This window comes from Monodon monoceros, unplaced genomic scaffold (genome assembly GCF_005190385.1).
Source record: "Monodon monoceros isolate NGI ecotype Baffin Bay Population unplaced genomic scaffold, NGI_Narwhal_1 Super_Scaffold_12, whole genome shotgun sequence".
NCBI classification, from domain to species: Eukaryota; Metazoa; Chordata; class Mammalia; order Artiodactyla; family Monodontidae; genus Monodon; species Monodon monoceros.
In genome coordinates, this window is record NW_021703768.1 from 157,586,674 (window position 1) to 157,600,449 (window position 13,776).

General features: G+C 56.6%; 1 protein-coding gene across 5 annotated transcripts in view; it reads left to right on the top strand.

Moving 5' to 3' along the window:
* Positions 1 to 500: 500 nt before the first annotated feature.
* The window catches only part of TCF3 (transcription factor 3), a 34,485-nt gene continuing 21,209 nt past the window's right edge, over positions 501 to 13,776 (top strand). For all 5 annotated transcript variants that reach the window (XM_029215770.1, XM_029215774.1, XM_029215777.1 and 2 more), the window contains exons 1-3: positions 501 to 629; positions 2,542 to 2,673; positions 5,881 to 5,953. In XM_029215770.1, the coding sequence (XP_029071603.1) occupies positions 2,602 to 2,673; positions 5,881 to 5,953 (145 nt within the window). In that variant the 5' untranslated portion in view covers positions 501 to 629; positions 2,542 to 2,601. The remainder of the gene's footprint in view (positions 630 to 2,541; positions 2,674 to 5,880; positions 5,954 to 13,776) is intronic.

The window sequence follows — 13,776 nt, forward strand, 5'->3', positions numbered from 1 at the left end:
CAATCAGGCTTTCGCACTCTCCGATTGGCCCCGGTCGCTCTGCCTTATCTTTCTATCTCACTTCCCAACTCGCTTGCGTCAGGCAGTGCATTGAGACCACGTGCGCCTCCGCGCTGGAAGATAGTCCCTGCCCTCGACCCCCGCCGTTGGCCGACGGAGCCCCGGCGCGCCCGCTCCATTCTCCTGACTCCGCGGGACCTCAGCCGCGTTCAGCGGAAGCGTGGGGCGGACGGCAGCGGCCGGGCGAGCGGGCAACGGCGGAGGGATCCGCGGACGGCGGCGGGGCGGGGCGCGCGCGGGGCGGGGCCTGGCAGGGGCGGGAGGCGGGGCGCGGCGCGGGGTTGGGGGCGGAACATGTCTCCCGCCGCAGGAAGATGAGGCAGCGGCGGCGGCTGCGGGCGTAGCGGGCCGGACCGAGCCCAACGACGCGGCCGGCGGGCACCGCGGGCTCCTCGCACGCCGCCTCCGCCAGCGCCCCGGCCACGTAGGGCCCGCGGGGCGGACACGCGGGGAGCCGGGCCACGCGCCGCCGCCCACGCGCGCCCTTCGGGGCCGCGACGCCCCTTTGTCCGGGGGGGCCGTTCATGCCGCCGCCCCCCGTGCGCTGCGGGCCGGGCCACGCCGAGCAGGTGAGCGCGCCGGGACCGTCCGCCGCTGGTGTCCGGCGGGCCGGGCCTCCCCGCACGGCGCCGGGACGCGGGGACCCGGGGACGCGGGGCGGGGGCGGGCGGGGGGCGGGGGGCGGCGCGGCCGGAGTCATTGTTCTCCAACTTTGCGCGCTGGAGGGGGCCGGCGACGTGGAGTGCGCGCTCGGGCCCGCGCGCCCCCGCCGGCCGGCACTTCGGGAAAGTTTGCGGAGCCGGGCGGGGACGCGGGGGGCGCCGCGGGGCCGCCCAACTTTGCGGCGGGGCAGCGGCGCGGAGGCCGCGAGCGCCCCTTACCCCGGGGGCCCGGCCGGCGGCGGAGTTTGGAGGGGAGCGAGTGAGGGAGAGGGAGCGTCCTTTTGTCTGCGGGGAAGGTGCGCCGCGCGCCTGCGGGCTCGGGCCGGGGGCCCCATCTGTTCCGCGCTCCGCGGGCACGGGCGGCAGCTTCGGGGCGAGCAGCGCGGTGGCAGCGGCTGCGCCCCGAGCTTCAAAGGGTTCCCGGGCCGCGCCGCCCGCACCGGCTGCGGGGGGTGGGGTGGGGATTGGTTTCCCGGGCCTCCTCCCACCCCTCCCCCCCCAGAGGAAGACGTTTCTGCTTCTCTGCTCCTAGGGTGGCTTCACACGTCCTTCGAGTCCCCTTCGAGCCCCCAAAAGTTCTCGTGACACCCCAGAAGTGTTTCAGCTCTCCTAGAGAAGCCTGTTTAGCCCCCCCAGATCTGCCTTAAAGTCGGTTTCAGCCACCCCACAAAAAAGTGCGGTTTCGTACTCTTCAAAAAAAGTCAGTTTCACACGCTTTCCAAAAAAGAAAAAGCTTCGCGGGGGAGGGGGTGCGCTGGGGCATCCGTTTCACACTCGTCTCCAGTTGGCAAACAAAGCGGGGGTTTCTCCGCTTCTGAGGTCGGGTCTCCCTCGATCTCGGAACCCCCTTTCGCTCGCGACCCCCGCCCGCACCTGGGGCTCGGGGAAGAGAAGCTGGAGGGACTTCACTGTCTGACTGTGGGACGGAGACCCTGTCTTCCTCTCTTTTCTGGGTGTGGGATGGGGCCCGGCAGGTGGATCCCCCCCCCATGCTAGAATGGAGCCCCTAGGGACCATGCGGGGTGGGGGGAAACCCTGGTCTTGGGACACCCCCCCCCCCCAGGCAAGGGATGTTTTCAAAGTTGCTTAAGAATAATTCCCGGATACATCGTGACAATAAAACAATCTAGGGTGTTTTGGTTTTTATTTTCCAGAATTTGCTTGTTTATTATGGGGGGGAGGAGGTTAAGTGTAGTGGGAAGCTTTGCGGGTAGGTCTCTGCGCGGGGCGTCCCCCCTATTTAGTTGTGGAGCAGGAAGGGGGTTTCGCCGTCTTGTGGATTTCTTTTGCTTTGAATTTGGGGGTGACCGGGCCTTCAACGTGCTCTGACAGCTGCTGGGGGGGTGTCACCAAATTTCCCTGGGGGCGGGGCTGGGTCGCCCCTCCCCCTTCCTGGGGTGGGGCCAGTGGAAAGCCTGAGGGTGGGTGGAAATGGGAGAGGTGGCGGGGAGAGGGGCGGGTTCTGGCCAAGCTGGGAAAGGACCACTCCACCCCGCATCCAGTTTAAAATTTGCAACTTGATTCCTTGGTGGTCGCAGAGGGAGTTCAGGGAATGTACTCTGCGCTCCTCCCCCATTGTTCAAACTCCCTGAGGGCTCTGGGGAGGGGTCTCTAGGGGCCCCAGTCCCTGAATTCTGGCTGCCCCACCGCCACGTCTCAGAGTCTGGGAGGGACGCAGCCTTGGAAGACCCAGATCCAGAGCAGTTAGAGGGGCTCTTAAAGAGCTCTCCCCCATCTGCTCACCTCGGCCACTGTCACTCATAGCTCTTCTTTTCTCCACCCCTCACCTCTCCTTGCATCCGTTGTGGGCACCCTGCAGGGCTGTCTCTAGGCCTGAGGAGCCCACCCCCGGTCCCTGGCTCCCCGTTGCTGCTGGAGAATGAACCAGCCACAGAGGATGGCGCCCGTGGGCACAGACAAGGAGCTCAGTGATCTCCTAGACTTCAGCATGGTGAGCGGCCCTCTCCGTACTCCCCGTCGTCTCCCCCCTGCCCCCCGCATGCCCAGCTGTCCACACTCCTGCGCTCCCTGGACATTGGGAAAGAAGCTTGTGCCAAAAACACTGCCAGCATCTGGACCTCAAGCTCCTGTGGGTTAAAGAGCCCCAGGTGGGGCTAGGGGAATTGGGGCGCCCTCGGATGGATGGGTTGACACCCCCGCGGCGGGGTGCAGCTTTGGGGCCCTTGTCGGCTTCCAGAGGCACCCGTCGTCACGCAGCTGTTTGCCCAGGCACAGAGTGGGTCCAGCCTACCACTTTGCAGTTGGGGAAACTGAGGTCCAGAGCGAGGGAGGGACTGCCCATGGCCTTCAGCTTTTCTCTGGGGAGGCTCGGCTGTGAGGCCCCAGCTTGGCTCTGGGCATGCAGTGACCTTGCCTTGGGACCTGTAAAACTGTGTGATTGGGGTTATTCATGCTCTCGTGGGTGCCAAAGATGGTGGGTGCCCATAGTCTAGGTGTCCTCTGTGGAGACCTTCTGTAAATGAGGAGAGGTCACAGGCAGTGGACATGTGATTCCTCAGTTTATTGACACGAGAGCCAGTGCCGTGGGTCTAGGGGGGGGGGGGGGCAGGGGGATGTCCTCACACTTCCCAGGCGGTGTGCTCCATTTGACACAGCCCGTTCCCCAGCCAGGCCGATGGAGGTTCAGAGAGGGTACTGCCTTCCAGAGGTCACACAGCTCAGACGGGCCCAGGGAGGCTGGGAGCTGGACCGTCCCTTGGAGGGCTGGGGGCCTTGGTTTGCCTGTCTGTGCAGTGGGCCACCTGTGTCGGGGGGAGGGGGGGTGGTCTGCGTTTCCTCACAAACCCAGGAGCTGTGTGTGGACTCCTTAAATCCTGCCCCCACCCCTCCCCCAGCGAGCACTATTTTGGTTTGAAATGGGTTCAGGGAGGATGCTTTCGGTCTGAATTTAATTCTCTGCCGGTATGAGGCCCAGGCCACTGAGGTCTGTCGAAACAAAAGTCCCCAAACTGAAACGACATCATCCGCCCTGCGGAAAAACACAGCCCACGGGACGGAGCGGCCGCGGCTCCGGAAGGGCCATGCCGGTATTTTTAAGCCCCGTTTTATTTTTGCGTCCCAGCTGAGGAATCAGGGGTGCTGCTCAGTTGTTTTTTTGTTAAACTGACAAGTCACAGACCACTGGGCCAGAACAGACCGGCTTGGGGGTCAGGGGAGGGGGTGGCACAGGTTCTGATCTTGCCCCCCCCACACCCACAGCCTCAACCACTTGCCCACCACCCCCTGCTGTCCAGGGGGTCCAAACTCCCCTGCCCCCCAGCTCAGACCCATTTCACGGATGAGGAAGGCGAAGCTGAGTGTGCGAGGTGCCCAGTGTGTGTCCTCTGGGTAAACCCAGAACTGGATTTTTGTTCGACCTCCTTGTTCCCGTGAGGAGAGAGGCCCTGAGGCAGCCCCCCATCACAGGAGGCTCACACTCTTTTCTTCCCACCTGCCCCAGAGACACTGAGTTAATTTGTTTTTTTGAAACAAATTTTCGACTGAAAAGATTTTGAAGGGAAAGCGCTTCCTTGGGGTAGGTCCCTCTAAAGTCAACGAGGCAACTGCCAGTTCAGTGCCAGGAAAAGTGGCTCCTCCCAGCTGGTAAAACTGCACCTCTGCACCTCTGCCCCAGCCCTGAGCTTCGCCTGCTAGGCTGGTGGCTCCAAGGGGGTGTGGGCCTCAGGTGGTCCCTGGGTCTGACGACAGCCTTGAAGGGCGAGGGGCCGGGGGAGGGTGCCGTGGGCTTGCCTGGTGGCCCGACCGTGCTCCTCTGAGCTTTGCGCGTGCAGAGGCCCTTACGTGCCCACGATGCCCACGTGCATTTGGGTTTCATAACAGCCCACACGGTGCGAACCCTGCGTCCGTCTCACAGAAGGGAATACTGAGGCTCCAAGGGGGGTGTGGGGGCCTGGCTGGGCTGATCACAGACCTTCAGTGCCCGCAGGACACAGACCAGTTCCCTCCACCCACCCCACCCCACCCCTCGGCAAGTGCCACGTCAGCGGCCCTTGGCACCCTGGAGGGCGAAACAGAAACAGAATTGAGCACCACCCCCCTCAGGCTCCTGATCCCCAGGCCTGCCCCTCCCCCAGCGCAAGCCTCAGTGTCCCCAGCAGGAAAGGGGCCCGCCTTGAGGCCAAGGCCCTGGGTGCGGTGAGCACAGCCCTGCCCCCGGAGGGGACTACAGACCCCGTGAGAACCCGAGTCCTGGGTGTGCCTGGGTGCACACCTGCCCTGAGTCTGCACTCGCCCTGCCAGCTCAGCCTGTGGCCTCAGTTTCCCCTTCTGGAGAACAGGGTGTGGGGGCAGGACCCCCTTTCCTGGGTCACTCCCAGGGCTTGTGTTGCTGCCCCGAGTCATGCCCACAGAACGCACACCCCCATGTCCTGCTTGTCAGCCGCTCCCCACAGAGCCTTAATGCTGATTGTGGCCACTCTAAATTGCTTGGTCCCCAAAAGAACCTCTGAAACTCAGACCGTTGGGGCAGGGCAGGGCCGGGTCATGGTTTGTTTCTTCTGCAGCACGAGGGTTTGTTGATGTTGGGTTTTCCCAGTTAATGCTGCTAAGCTGTTTAATCTTGAGGGACTTAACACTGGGTTTGGGTGAGCGAGTTGGGGGGGTCGTGGTGATGCACTCACACTCGGTGCCCGCCCACCCGGGAGAACCGCCCTGTTGTTGGCCGGGAAGGGTGCAGCTCTGAGCCCGGAGCCCGGCTCGTGGGGGCCTCCCCGCTCACCATCCCGGTGGTGGGGCCTGGCTGTCTTCCCTGCACTCCCACCGCTCGGGGTCAGGGGCTTGTGGGGAGGTGGATGCCGGGCTCCTAGGGTGAAGGTCGGGGTCCGCGGCTGGGACACGGGTGGGACAAGCGATCCATCTGGGAGTGTGAATGATCTCATTTTTTATAAAGCCGAAACTTGAAGAAAACTTTGTATCACTTTTAAGCGGATACATTGTATCAAATGCCTTCATATTATTTCATCTGCGGTAAAACAAATACAGAGGTAAACAGGGGAGTTTTCCCTGCTCCGGAGGGGCACCGGGGAGCCTCTTCCCGCCAGGGCCCTCGGGGCACCTCGGGCCTCCTGGGGGACAGGACGCCGGCAGAGCTGTGGCCCTGGCTGTGCACCCCCCATTCACCCCCTCTTTCTCCCCGCAGATGTTCCCCCTGCCGGTGGCCAATGGGAAGAGCCGGCCCACCTCCCTGGCCGGGGCCCAGTTCGGAAGCTCAGGTAGGACCCCGCTGGCTGCCTGGGGGCTTCTTGTTTGCTTGAGGAGATCACCGCGTGTGAAGGGTGGGCCCATGGAGGGTGAGGGGGGGTGACCGCGGGGTGGGGCTGCCTGCCGGTCGCAGCCTTGTGGACTAGGCACTAAGGGGAGAGGTGTTTGGGGGCAGCGCTCAGGCCCGCCATGTGGAGTGGGGTAAGGGGCCCGGGGCGGAGGTCCAGGCGCCCATGTGGGCGTGCGGTGGGGGGATGGTGAGCCTAAGGGAACCCCAGGAAGCGGCTGCTGCTGTGGTTGTGTGACTTGCCTTGGGGCTAAGGGAGGGAGCCCTGTGGTCAGCATGGTGTCACCGTCCACCCTGCCCGGAGAGCCTGGCACCTGGTCCGGGTGTGGGGGACTCTGTGTGACTCACGAGGGCCTGGGTGAGCTGGGCACTTGAGCCTCCAGGGTCTCCTTGGCCCCAGTGGGGTTCTGGGTGTCCAGTCTATCCCCAGGGAGGGAACCTGAGGCCCAGGAGGGGTGTGATATGGAGCCCTAGCTTTCTCCAAATCCTGCTTTGCCCCTGGCTGTTTTCATTCAAGTATGTATTAGGTGCTGATCGTTGACGAGACCTGGCACTAGCATGATCACCTGGCCTGGTTTGTTCGAGGTCTGGGGGGGGGGTGTTCCTGGGATCTGGGACTTTGAACGTTCCAACTGGGGTCATCCCAGGCACACCTGGATGAGCTGGTCACCCTGCCTGGTACTGAGTACAGAGGACATGGCCCAGGGAGGACAGATGGCATGGCCTCAAGGAGCATAGAGCAGGGGTCAGGCTGCAGAGTGGTGGGGAGGGCAGTAGGGGCTGTCTCCACAGAGATGTTTGGATGTTTGAGCAGAGGCCTGGGGGCGCAAAGGCCCTGGGGCAGCACCATGCCTGGCGAGTTGGAGGAACAGTGAGGAGGCCTGTGTGGATGGAGCAGAGTGAGGGAGGGGGAGAGGGAGGAGGGGTGGGGAGAGGAGGGAGGGGAGGGCGGGCTGTGCAGGGCCTTGTGAACTCGGGCTTTTGAGAGGAGCCACGTGCATGGGGAGGAGCCCACTCTGGCTGTCGGGAGGATATGGGGGACCCCTTGGGCAGGCCAGAGCTCTACACGGACTTCAGTATCTTTTTGGGGTCTTGGGATGGGGGCCGTGTCCCCCCACGTCTCTGGGGTCCAAGATGGAAGGGTCTGTCTTCTCCAGATTCTATCAGGGTGTCTGGTGAGCTCTGGCTGGAGGAGGAGGGGGTTTCAAGGGTGGTTTGTACTCCCCCCACCCCCCCCCTGCAAAAGGAGGGACATCGTGCTGCTGACCCCACTGCCCCACGCTGGCCTTCCTGTCCGCCTGAGGAAGTGGCCTCAGGGCTGGCCAGAGTCCTCCCTGAAGTGAGGAAATCCCCACAGGCCACCCTGCCTCCCCATTCCCAAAACAGCCCTGGGGAGCAGGGGGTGCTGCTGCTCCCCTGCCTCAGGCAGAGGGTCAGGCTCCAGCAGGCTTCCTGGAGGTGGTGGCACAGTCCCTCCCTCATCTTCCCCCAGGTCCTCCCCCTGCTCTCTCCTGTTGCCCAGTGTCCACTTGGGGCCAGCAGCCCCCAAGGAAGGGGCCCCTCCAGGACACCCCGTGCCTGGCCCAGCCTGAGTGGGACCCCTGTGAATTTTGCAGGTTGATTTTGTGTGGTTTCTGCAGCCGCAGCCCGCTCAAGGGCCCTGCCCTGGCCACTTCAGGTGGGGAGGGTCCAGCCTTGTCCCGCTGCACATCGGGCTGAGTTTTCTTCTTCCCCACGAGGGTTGCGGTGTGGTTGGTCCAGCCCAGGAGGTCTCCAGTTCTGGACACACAGCTGGGGACCCCTTTCCCCAATTCATTTGAGCAGTTAGTGCTGTCTGGGGTGGGGGAGGGGGCACAGGACCGGGAGCCCTAAGACCTGAGCTTAGAGGTTCCCTCCTTGCTGCCACTTCAGGCACAAGGCAGGCCGTGTCACCTGACACAGGTGGTGTGACTGCAAGCCTCAGTTTCCTAGTCTGTAAAATGGGAGTCTCCCCATCGGCAGAGGTTTCAGCGAGTCCTTGGGCGTGAAAGTGCCTTATAAACTGAGGCGTGGGGCCCATCTCGTTGTCTGCCTTGAGGGGGTGCAGGGGTTCGCAGCTCCAGACCCGGGAGCCACAGGAACTGAGACTGGTCCCTTTGGGGGGCTCTCCCAGCTCTGAGCTCATTTCCCTACTCCCTCGTTGGTGGAGCTGGAGATTCCAGGGGAAGGTGGGGGTGAGTGGAAAGGTTGGTGGTCCAACAGCGGGATAGGGCTTGGGGAAGTCACCCCCTTTCTGAGCCTCAGCTTTTTTCATCTGTAAGATGGGTCACCGCCCTGCAGACGGCAGTGTCGCTTTAAGGGGACAAGAGTTTCTGAATGCTAGTAGGTCACGCCAGCCACATTCTCCCTTTCACCCTCCTTGCACGTCTTGGCCTAGTGTCTCTCTACTTAGAATTCCTTTGAGTCAACTTGCTTCTTTTAGATTCACTTCGAAAGGGCACTTCATGTTAGGAGAGGAGCAACCCAGGCCAGCGGGGACGGGTCTCTGAGGAGGGGTCTCCGAAGGTTTTGGGAAGAGGAGCTGAGCATGTGGGGTGTGCGGACTGCTTGTGCCATCCCTGTTGAAAGACTCTGTCAGGGAGGCGCCGAGGCCAGAGGATTTCTCCTCGTCATCTAGAGCAGAAGACTGCAGAACGGGGATAATTTTTCCACTCCCTCCTTTTTGGGAAACCCCAAGGCACAGATCTCTCAGTGGCAGCACGTCCTCTGCCACAACCTACAGGGTCCGAGGCCCCACGAGATATGGGGAAACACCTGCTGACGCCGGAGGAGACGACGTCTTCCCTGTTTTCCTGTCTCGCAGCTTTCCTGGTCTGTGTGACTCTAAAGGTAATGTGCCCTTGGGTACAAACCTAACAGGTAGGCAAGGCGGCATCTACCCTGGCTCAGCACAGCTGTGTGGTTATGGCCTCAGAGTAAGTTCCCGGTTAGAACTGCCAGCTGTGGACTTGCGTCCACAGTAAGAATGTCCCTCTGGCGTCCCACTGCTGGCTGTTTCCAACCTCCTTCAAATGTGCCATTTCAATGGGCATTTACACGTTAATCATGGGCAATTATCTTTCCAAAAGCAGATTGGCCAGATGAGTTATTTTTTGATGAATTTCTGATCACTACCCCCTTTTTTTCTTGGATTTAGTGAACTTTTTATTTTGAAATAGTGATATATTCACAGGAAGTTGCAAAGAAATGTGCAGGGCGGCCCCGCACGCCCCTCCCCAGCCTCCCCAGCTGTCAATCCTGCAAGTTCCTCACATGACACCAAATCGGGAGGCTGACCTTGGTACGATCTACAAGAGTTTATTTGGATATCGTAGTTTATTCACAAGATCTGCGTGCACAAGTTTGTGTGCTTGTAGTTCTGCTTGGTTTTATCCCGTGTGTAGTGCCATGAAGCCACCACCATGGTCTGTTCAGAATTGTTCTGTCGCCTCATGACCTCCCACCTGCTGTCACCCACCACCCACCACCCCTCACCCTGACGACCCCTGATTTATTCTTTTCCATCTTCTCAACTTTGTTGTGTCGAGAATGTTACATACATGGAACCATACAGCATGGAACCTTCTGAGATTGGCTTTTTCTACTGAACACAGTTCCTTGGAAATCCCTCCAAGTTGTTGGCTAGATCAACAGCTTGTTCCTTTTTATTGCTACCTGGTGAACTTTTTAAAACAACAGCAACAGTAACACTTATCAACAACAACTTAAGTCAACGTTTGTTGAGCAATGTATGCCAGGCACTGAGCCTGAATAGTTTATTCTGAGTCCTCACTCCTCACAGGTTGGTGAAATAAGGGCGATTGTCACCCGCATTTTACTTACGATGAAGCTGAAATTCAGAGTTCATTAGCCATCTCAGCTAGCCACCCAGTGTTGTTTCCCTGTAGTGTGTTGTACTGCTGCAGTATGCTGCACTTCCTGATTTGTAAGAGCTTTTTATAGAGGAAGGATGTTAGTCTTTTGTGATTTGCAGCCTTTTTCCTAAGTTTTCATTTATAACCGTTGTTGATGATGGAGACTTTTAATTTGCCTCAGTACTTTACAGGTTTCAGTTTTATGTTGTCAAGTCTTCTATGTTGTTCTAGCTTTGGTGCCATTTCTGCAAAATCCTTGAGAATTAGATGACACAGTCCATTCTGCATTGCAGATGTGACAGTCATGAATGTGCCTGTACCTCATTCCATCAAGTTGAGGAATATACGGGAAAAGATGCTGGAGGGCAGAAAAGCATGCCTTTGCAGTTCTTGGCAGAGCAAAAAAGTGAAAAATAAGTGGGAGGTAGAGAACCTCAACAGTGAAGTGATCAAGGTTGAGCTTATGCAGCAGTTTCTGGCCAAGGGCACACATCCAGCTCACCCGTGGGACTGCTCAGGACACACATCCCTGGGCCCTGGACCCAGAAACACTGATAAAAAGCCTGGGATGGGGCCTGTAAGAGCTTCCAGGCAATTCTGAGGGGCACCTCCAGTTAGAAGCACTTACCTTTAAAGGCCATGCCTTGTAAAAGAGATCATACTGTTCTTATAAAAATTGGTCACATACTGTGCACAAAAAAACCCTGTAACATAAAAAAAAAATGACCAAAGTATAAACCATATTCTTTGAGAACAATGTGGTAAAACTGGAAGTGAAAGACCAAAAAGCGTAGAAATAAGTAAAAAGATTAACGACTTGGAAATAACAAAATTCCTTTTTGTTCACCTCTTGGGTTAAAGAGGAAATTAAAATAGGCTAGATGGAAATCAGCAATAATCTAAATACACTGAAGCTACAAGGTGCAGCTAAAGCTGTATTTAGGGAAGAATCGTAGCCTTTGACAGTCTTCAGATACAATGAAAAGAAATGGAGTAAGCATTTAATTTAGGAAGTTCTAGGACAACAGAATAAACTCAAGAAAACCTTTCTTGGTGGTTCGAAATGCCTTAAAGCATTTCCTAAATTGCCATTTACCCATGAATTTTTGTCTCATCTTTTTACCTTCCTGCTACTTTAGTACTACCCGGTGTCAGTTACTGTAGCTTTTTAGAATTATTACTAAATTTTTCTTTTTTCTTTTTCTTTTCTTTTATTTATTTGGTTGTGCGGGGTCTTAGTTGCAGCGTGTGGGATCTTCGTTGCCACATGTGGGATCTTTAGTTGTGGCGTGTGGGATCTTCAGTTGTGGCATGTGGGGTCTTTAGTTGTAGCATGCAGAACCTTTATTTGTGGCATGTGGGGTCTTTAGTTGTGGCATGTGGGATATAGCCCCCTCACCAGGGATCAAACCCCAGGCCCCCTGAATTGGGAGTGTGGAGTCTTAGCCACTGGACCACCAGGGAAGTCCCCTAGTTACTTTAGCTTTGTGGTGTTTTTATAGTCCGCAATTGTTGTTTTTCAGGGTCCCCCACCCCCACCCCATATTCAGACATGCTGATTCTTTTTCATGATCTTTAGAAACTGTTATGTCTCCTCCCACATCCCTCCAAAACAAACCTACCTGTTGGGATTTTGATGTTATGTTAAATTCATGGGTAAATTTCGGAAGAAGTGTTTGTGTTTATAGTACTGCATTTTCATATTTTAAGAACTTGGTGTCTTCTTCCTTAAGTTTTGACCCTTAATATTTAGTTTTTAAGGTAAACTTTGAAAATGAAAGCATAAGGCACTTAGCCATTTTATAGTTTTCTTTCTTAATTTGCTCGCATACTTTTGCAGTGAGGGTTGTTTCTAGGTGTTTTAGGATTTTCCATGCTGTGGTTTGGGGATCTTTTTTACCATGTTTTCTACCTGGTTGCTTCCTGACATCCCCTAATTATTTGCATTCTTCCCTTGGCTTGGTTTTCCAGGTAAATCATCCTCAGGCCTCTTCCATCCTGGTGCGGAGGCCATGTGCCTTTTCCCATCAGCAAGTGTTCGTAGAACCACATTGGGTGTGTGCTGTTTGGCTTCTTGTCAGCAGGACCGGGCCTGATCCTGGCTGTTGATTCAAGATAGATCTCTCTGACTGTCTGTGTTTATCATGTTCAGGGCGTTTCCTTCTGGTCCTATGTGACCATCCACGCAAGTGATTGGCATCACTATGGTGTGTTGGGTGCCTCAGGACAGCCCCTGGTTTCCTCCTTCCTCACGTCCTGACGCTGTCCATTAATGGTTTTTCTCACCCCGATATTCCCTGAATTTTGGCTTTGGTCCATATCCTTGTTTAGCTGCCAGACCAGATCTGCCAGCATCCGTTTTGCATTTTGCCTGCGTTCCCATGTCGTGTGGCACTGAGGCTTCTTGTGGCTCCCTGCCATGTTTCTGCATCAGTCTCTCTGGAACAGTCTCCAGCAAGTGGGGCCCCCCATTCTCTGGGCACTGGGGAGCAGACTGCCACCCTGTTTGCATGTGACACTTTCCCCAACTGCTTCATTTCTGCTGCGGCGATTGGCCTGTTGCGATTTTGTCCACTCCTCTTGTAAATTCTAGCATTTTGTTAGGGGGGAAAAAAATCATCCGTTTCAGGCACATTTAAAAATGGTTCATGTTGCATTCTTTAATAATACAGGAATCTGGGCTTCCCTGGTGGCGCAGTGGTTGAGAGTCTGCCTGCCGAGGCAGGGGACACGGGTTCGTTCCCCGGTCTGGGAAGATCCCACATGCCGCGGAGCGGCTAGGCCCGTGAGCCATGGCCGCTGAGCCTGTGTGTCCGGAGCCTATGAATCCATGTCTCAGTCCTGAATCTACTTATTCTTTTTGTTCCCTTGTCCTGGACCCAGCTGTCTCGTGTCTGTATTGATTTTTTCCCAAGGAATCTGCTTCATTGACGAATCGATCTTTATCAATTAACTGCTTTTCTCTTCACTACTTCTATTTAATTTAGTTAATTTATCCTTTTTTTTTTGCCGTGCCATGTGGCTTGTGGTATCCTAGTTCTCCAACCAGGGATCGAACCCGGGCCCTGGCAGTGAAAGAGTGGAGTCCTAACCACTGGACCGCCAGGGAATTCCCCACTACTTCTGTTTTAATTCCTCCCGTTTTTTTAGTTTTCTTTTTTCTCTTTTGACTTTTGAATAGAAGGCCCGTTTGTTTATCACTGTTCTCTCGCCCAGTAATCATGTTGAGGGTTATAGATTTCCCTCCGAGGACCACTTTGGGCATATCCTGTTGGTTTCAATAATGCGTATTTTCGTTATTTTTTTTTTTTATAGATTCTTGGTAATTTTTTTTTTTTTTTTGCGGTACGCGGGCCTCTCACTGCTGTGGCCTCTCCCGTTGCGGAGCACAGGCTCCGGACGCGCAGGCTCAGCAGCCGTGGCTCACGGGCCCAGCCGCTCCGCGGCATGTGGGTTCTTCCCGGACCGGGGCACGAACCCGCATCCCCTGCATCGGCAGGCAGGCTCTCAACCACTGCGCCACCAGGGAAGCCCTTGGTAATAATTTTTAAAGCACATTTCTCTTTGAGTCAGGTTCTTCAGAGATTTCCAGTTTCCAGGTTGGCCGTGGAGTGTTTATTCCTCGATTGGCTAATTTCTAGGTCACCAATGCAAAAGTCAACGTGGCTTGGGCTGTGCTGCTGTTGGTGAGATGCAGGGCGTTCCTACTCTCCTGTAACGGGGGCCATGTTTGTCCTATTCCTGAGGGCTTGAGGGATACTTTGACATGGAGCTGTGAGGTCATCTTCTCCTGCCCATCACGTTTAGACTTCTAATTTGTTCAGTGTCAAGGACCCAGGGCAGTGGGATGTTCTCTGTGGGTCCAGCCCACTGT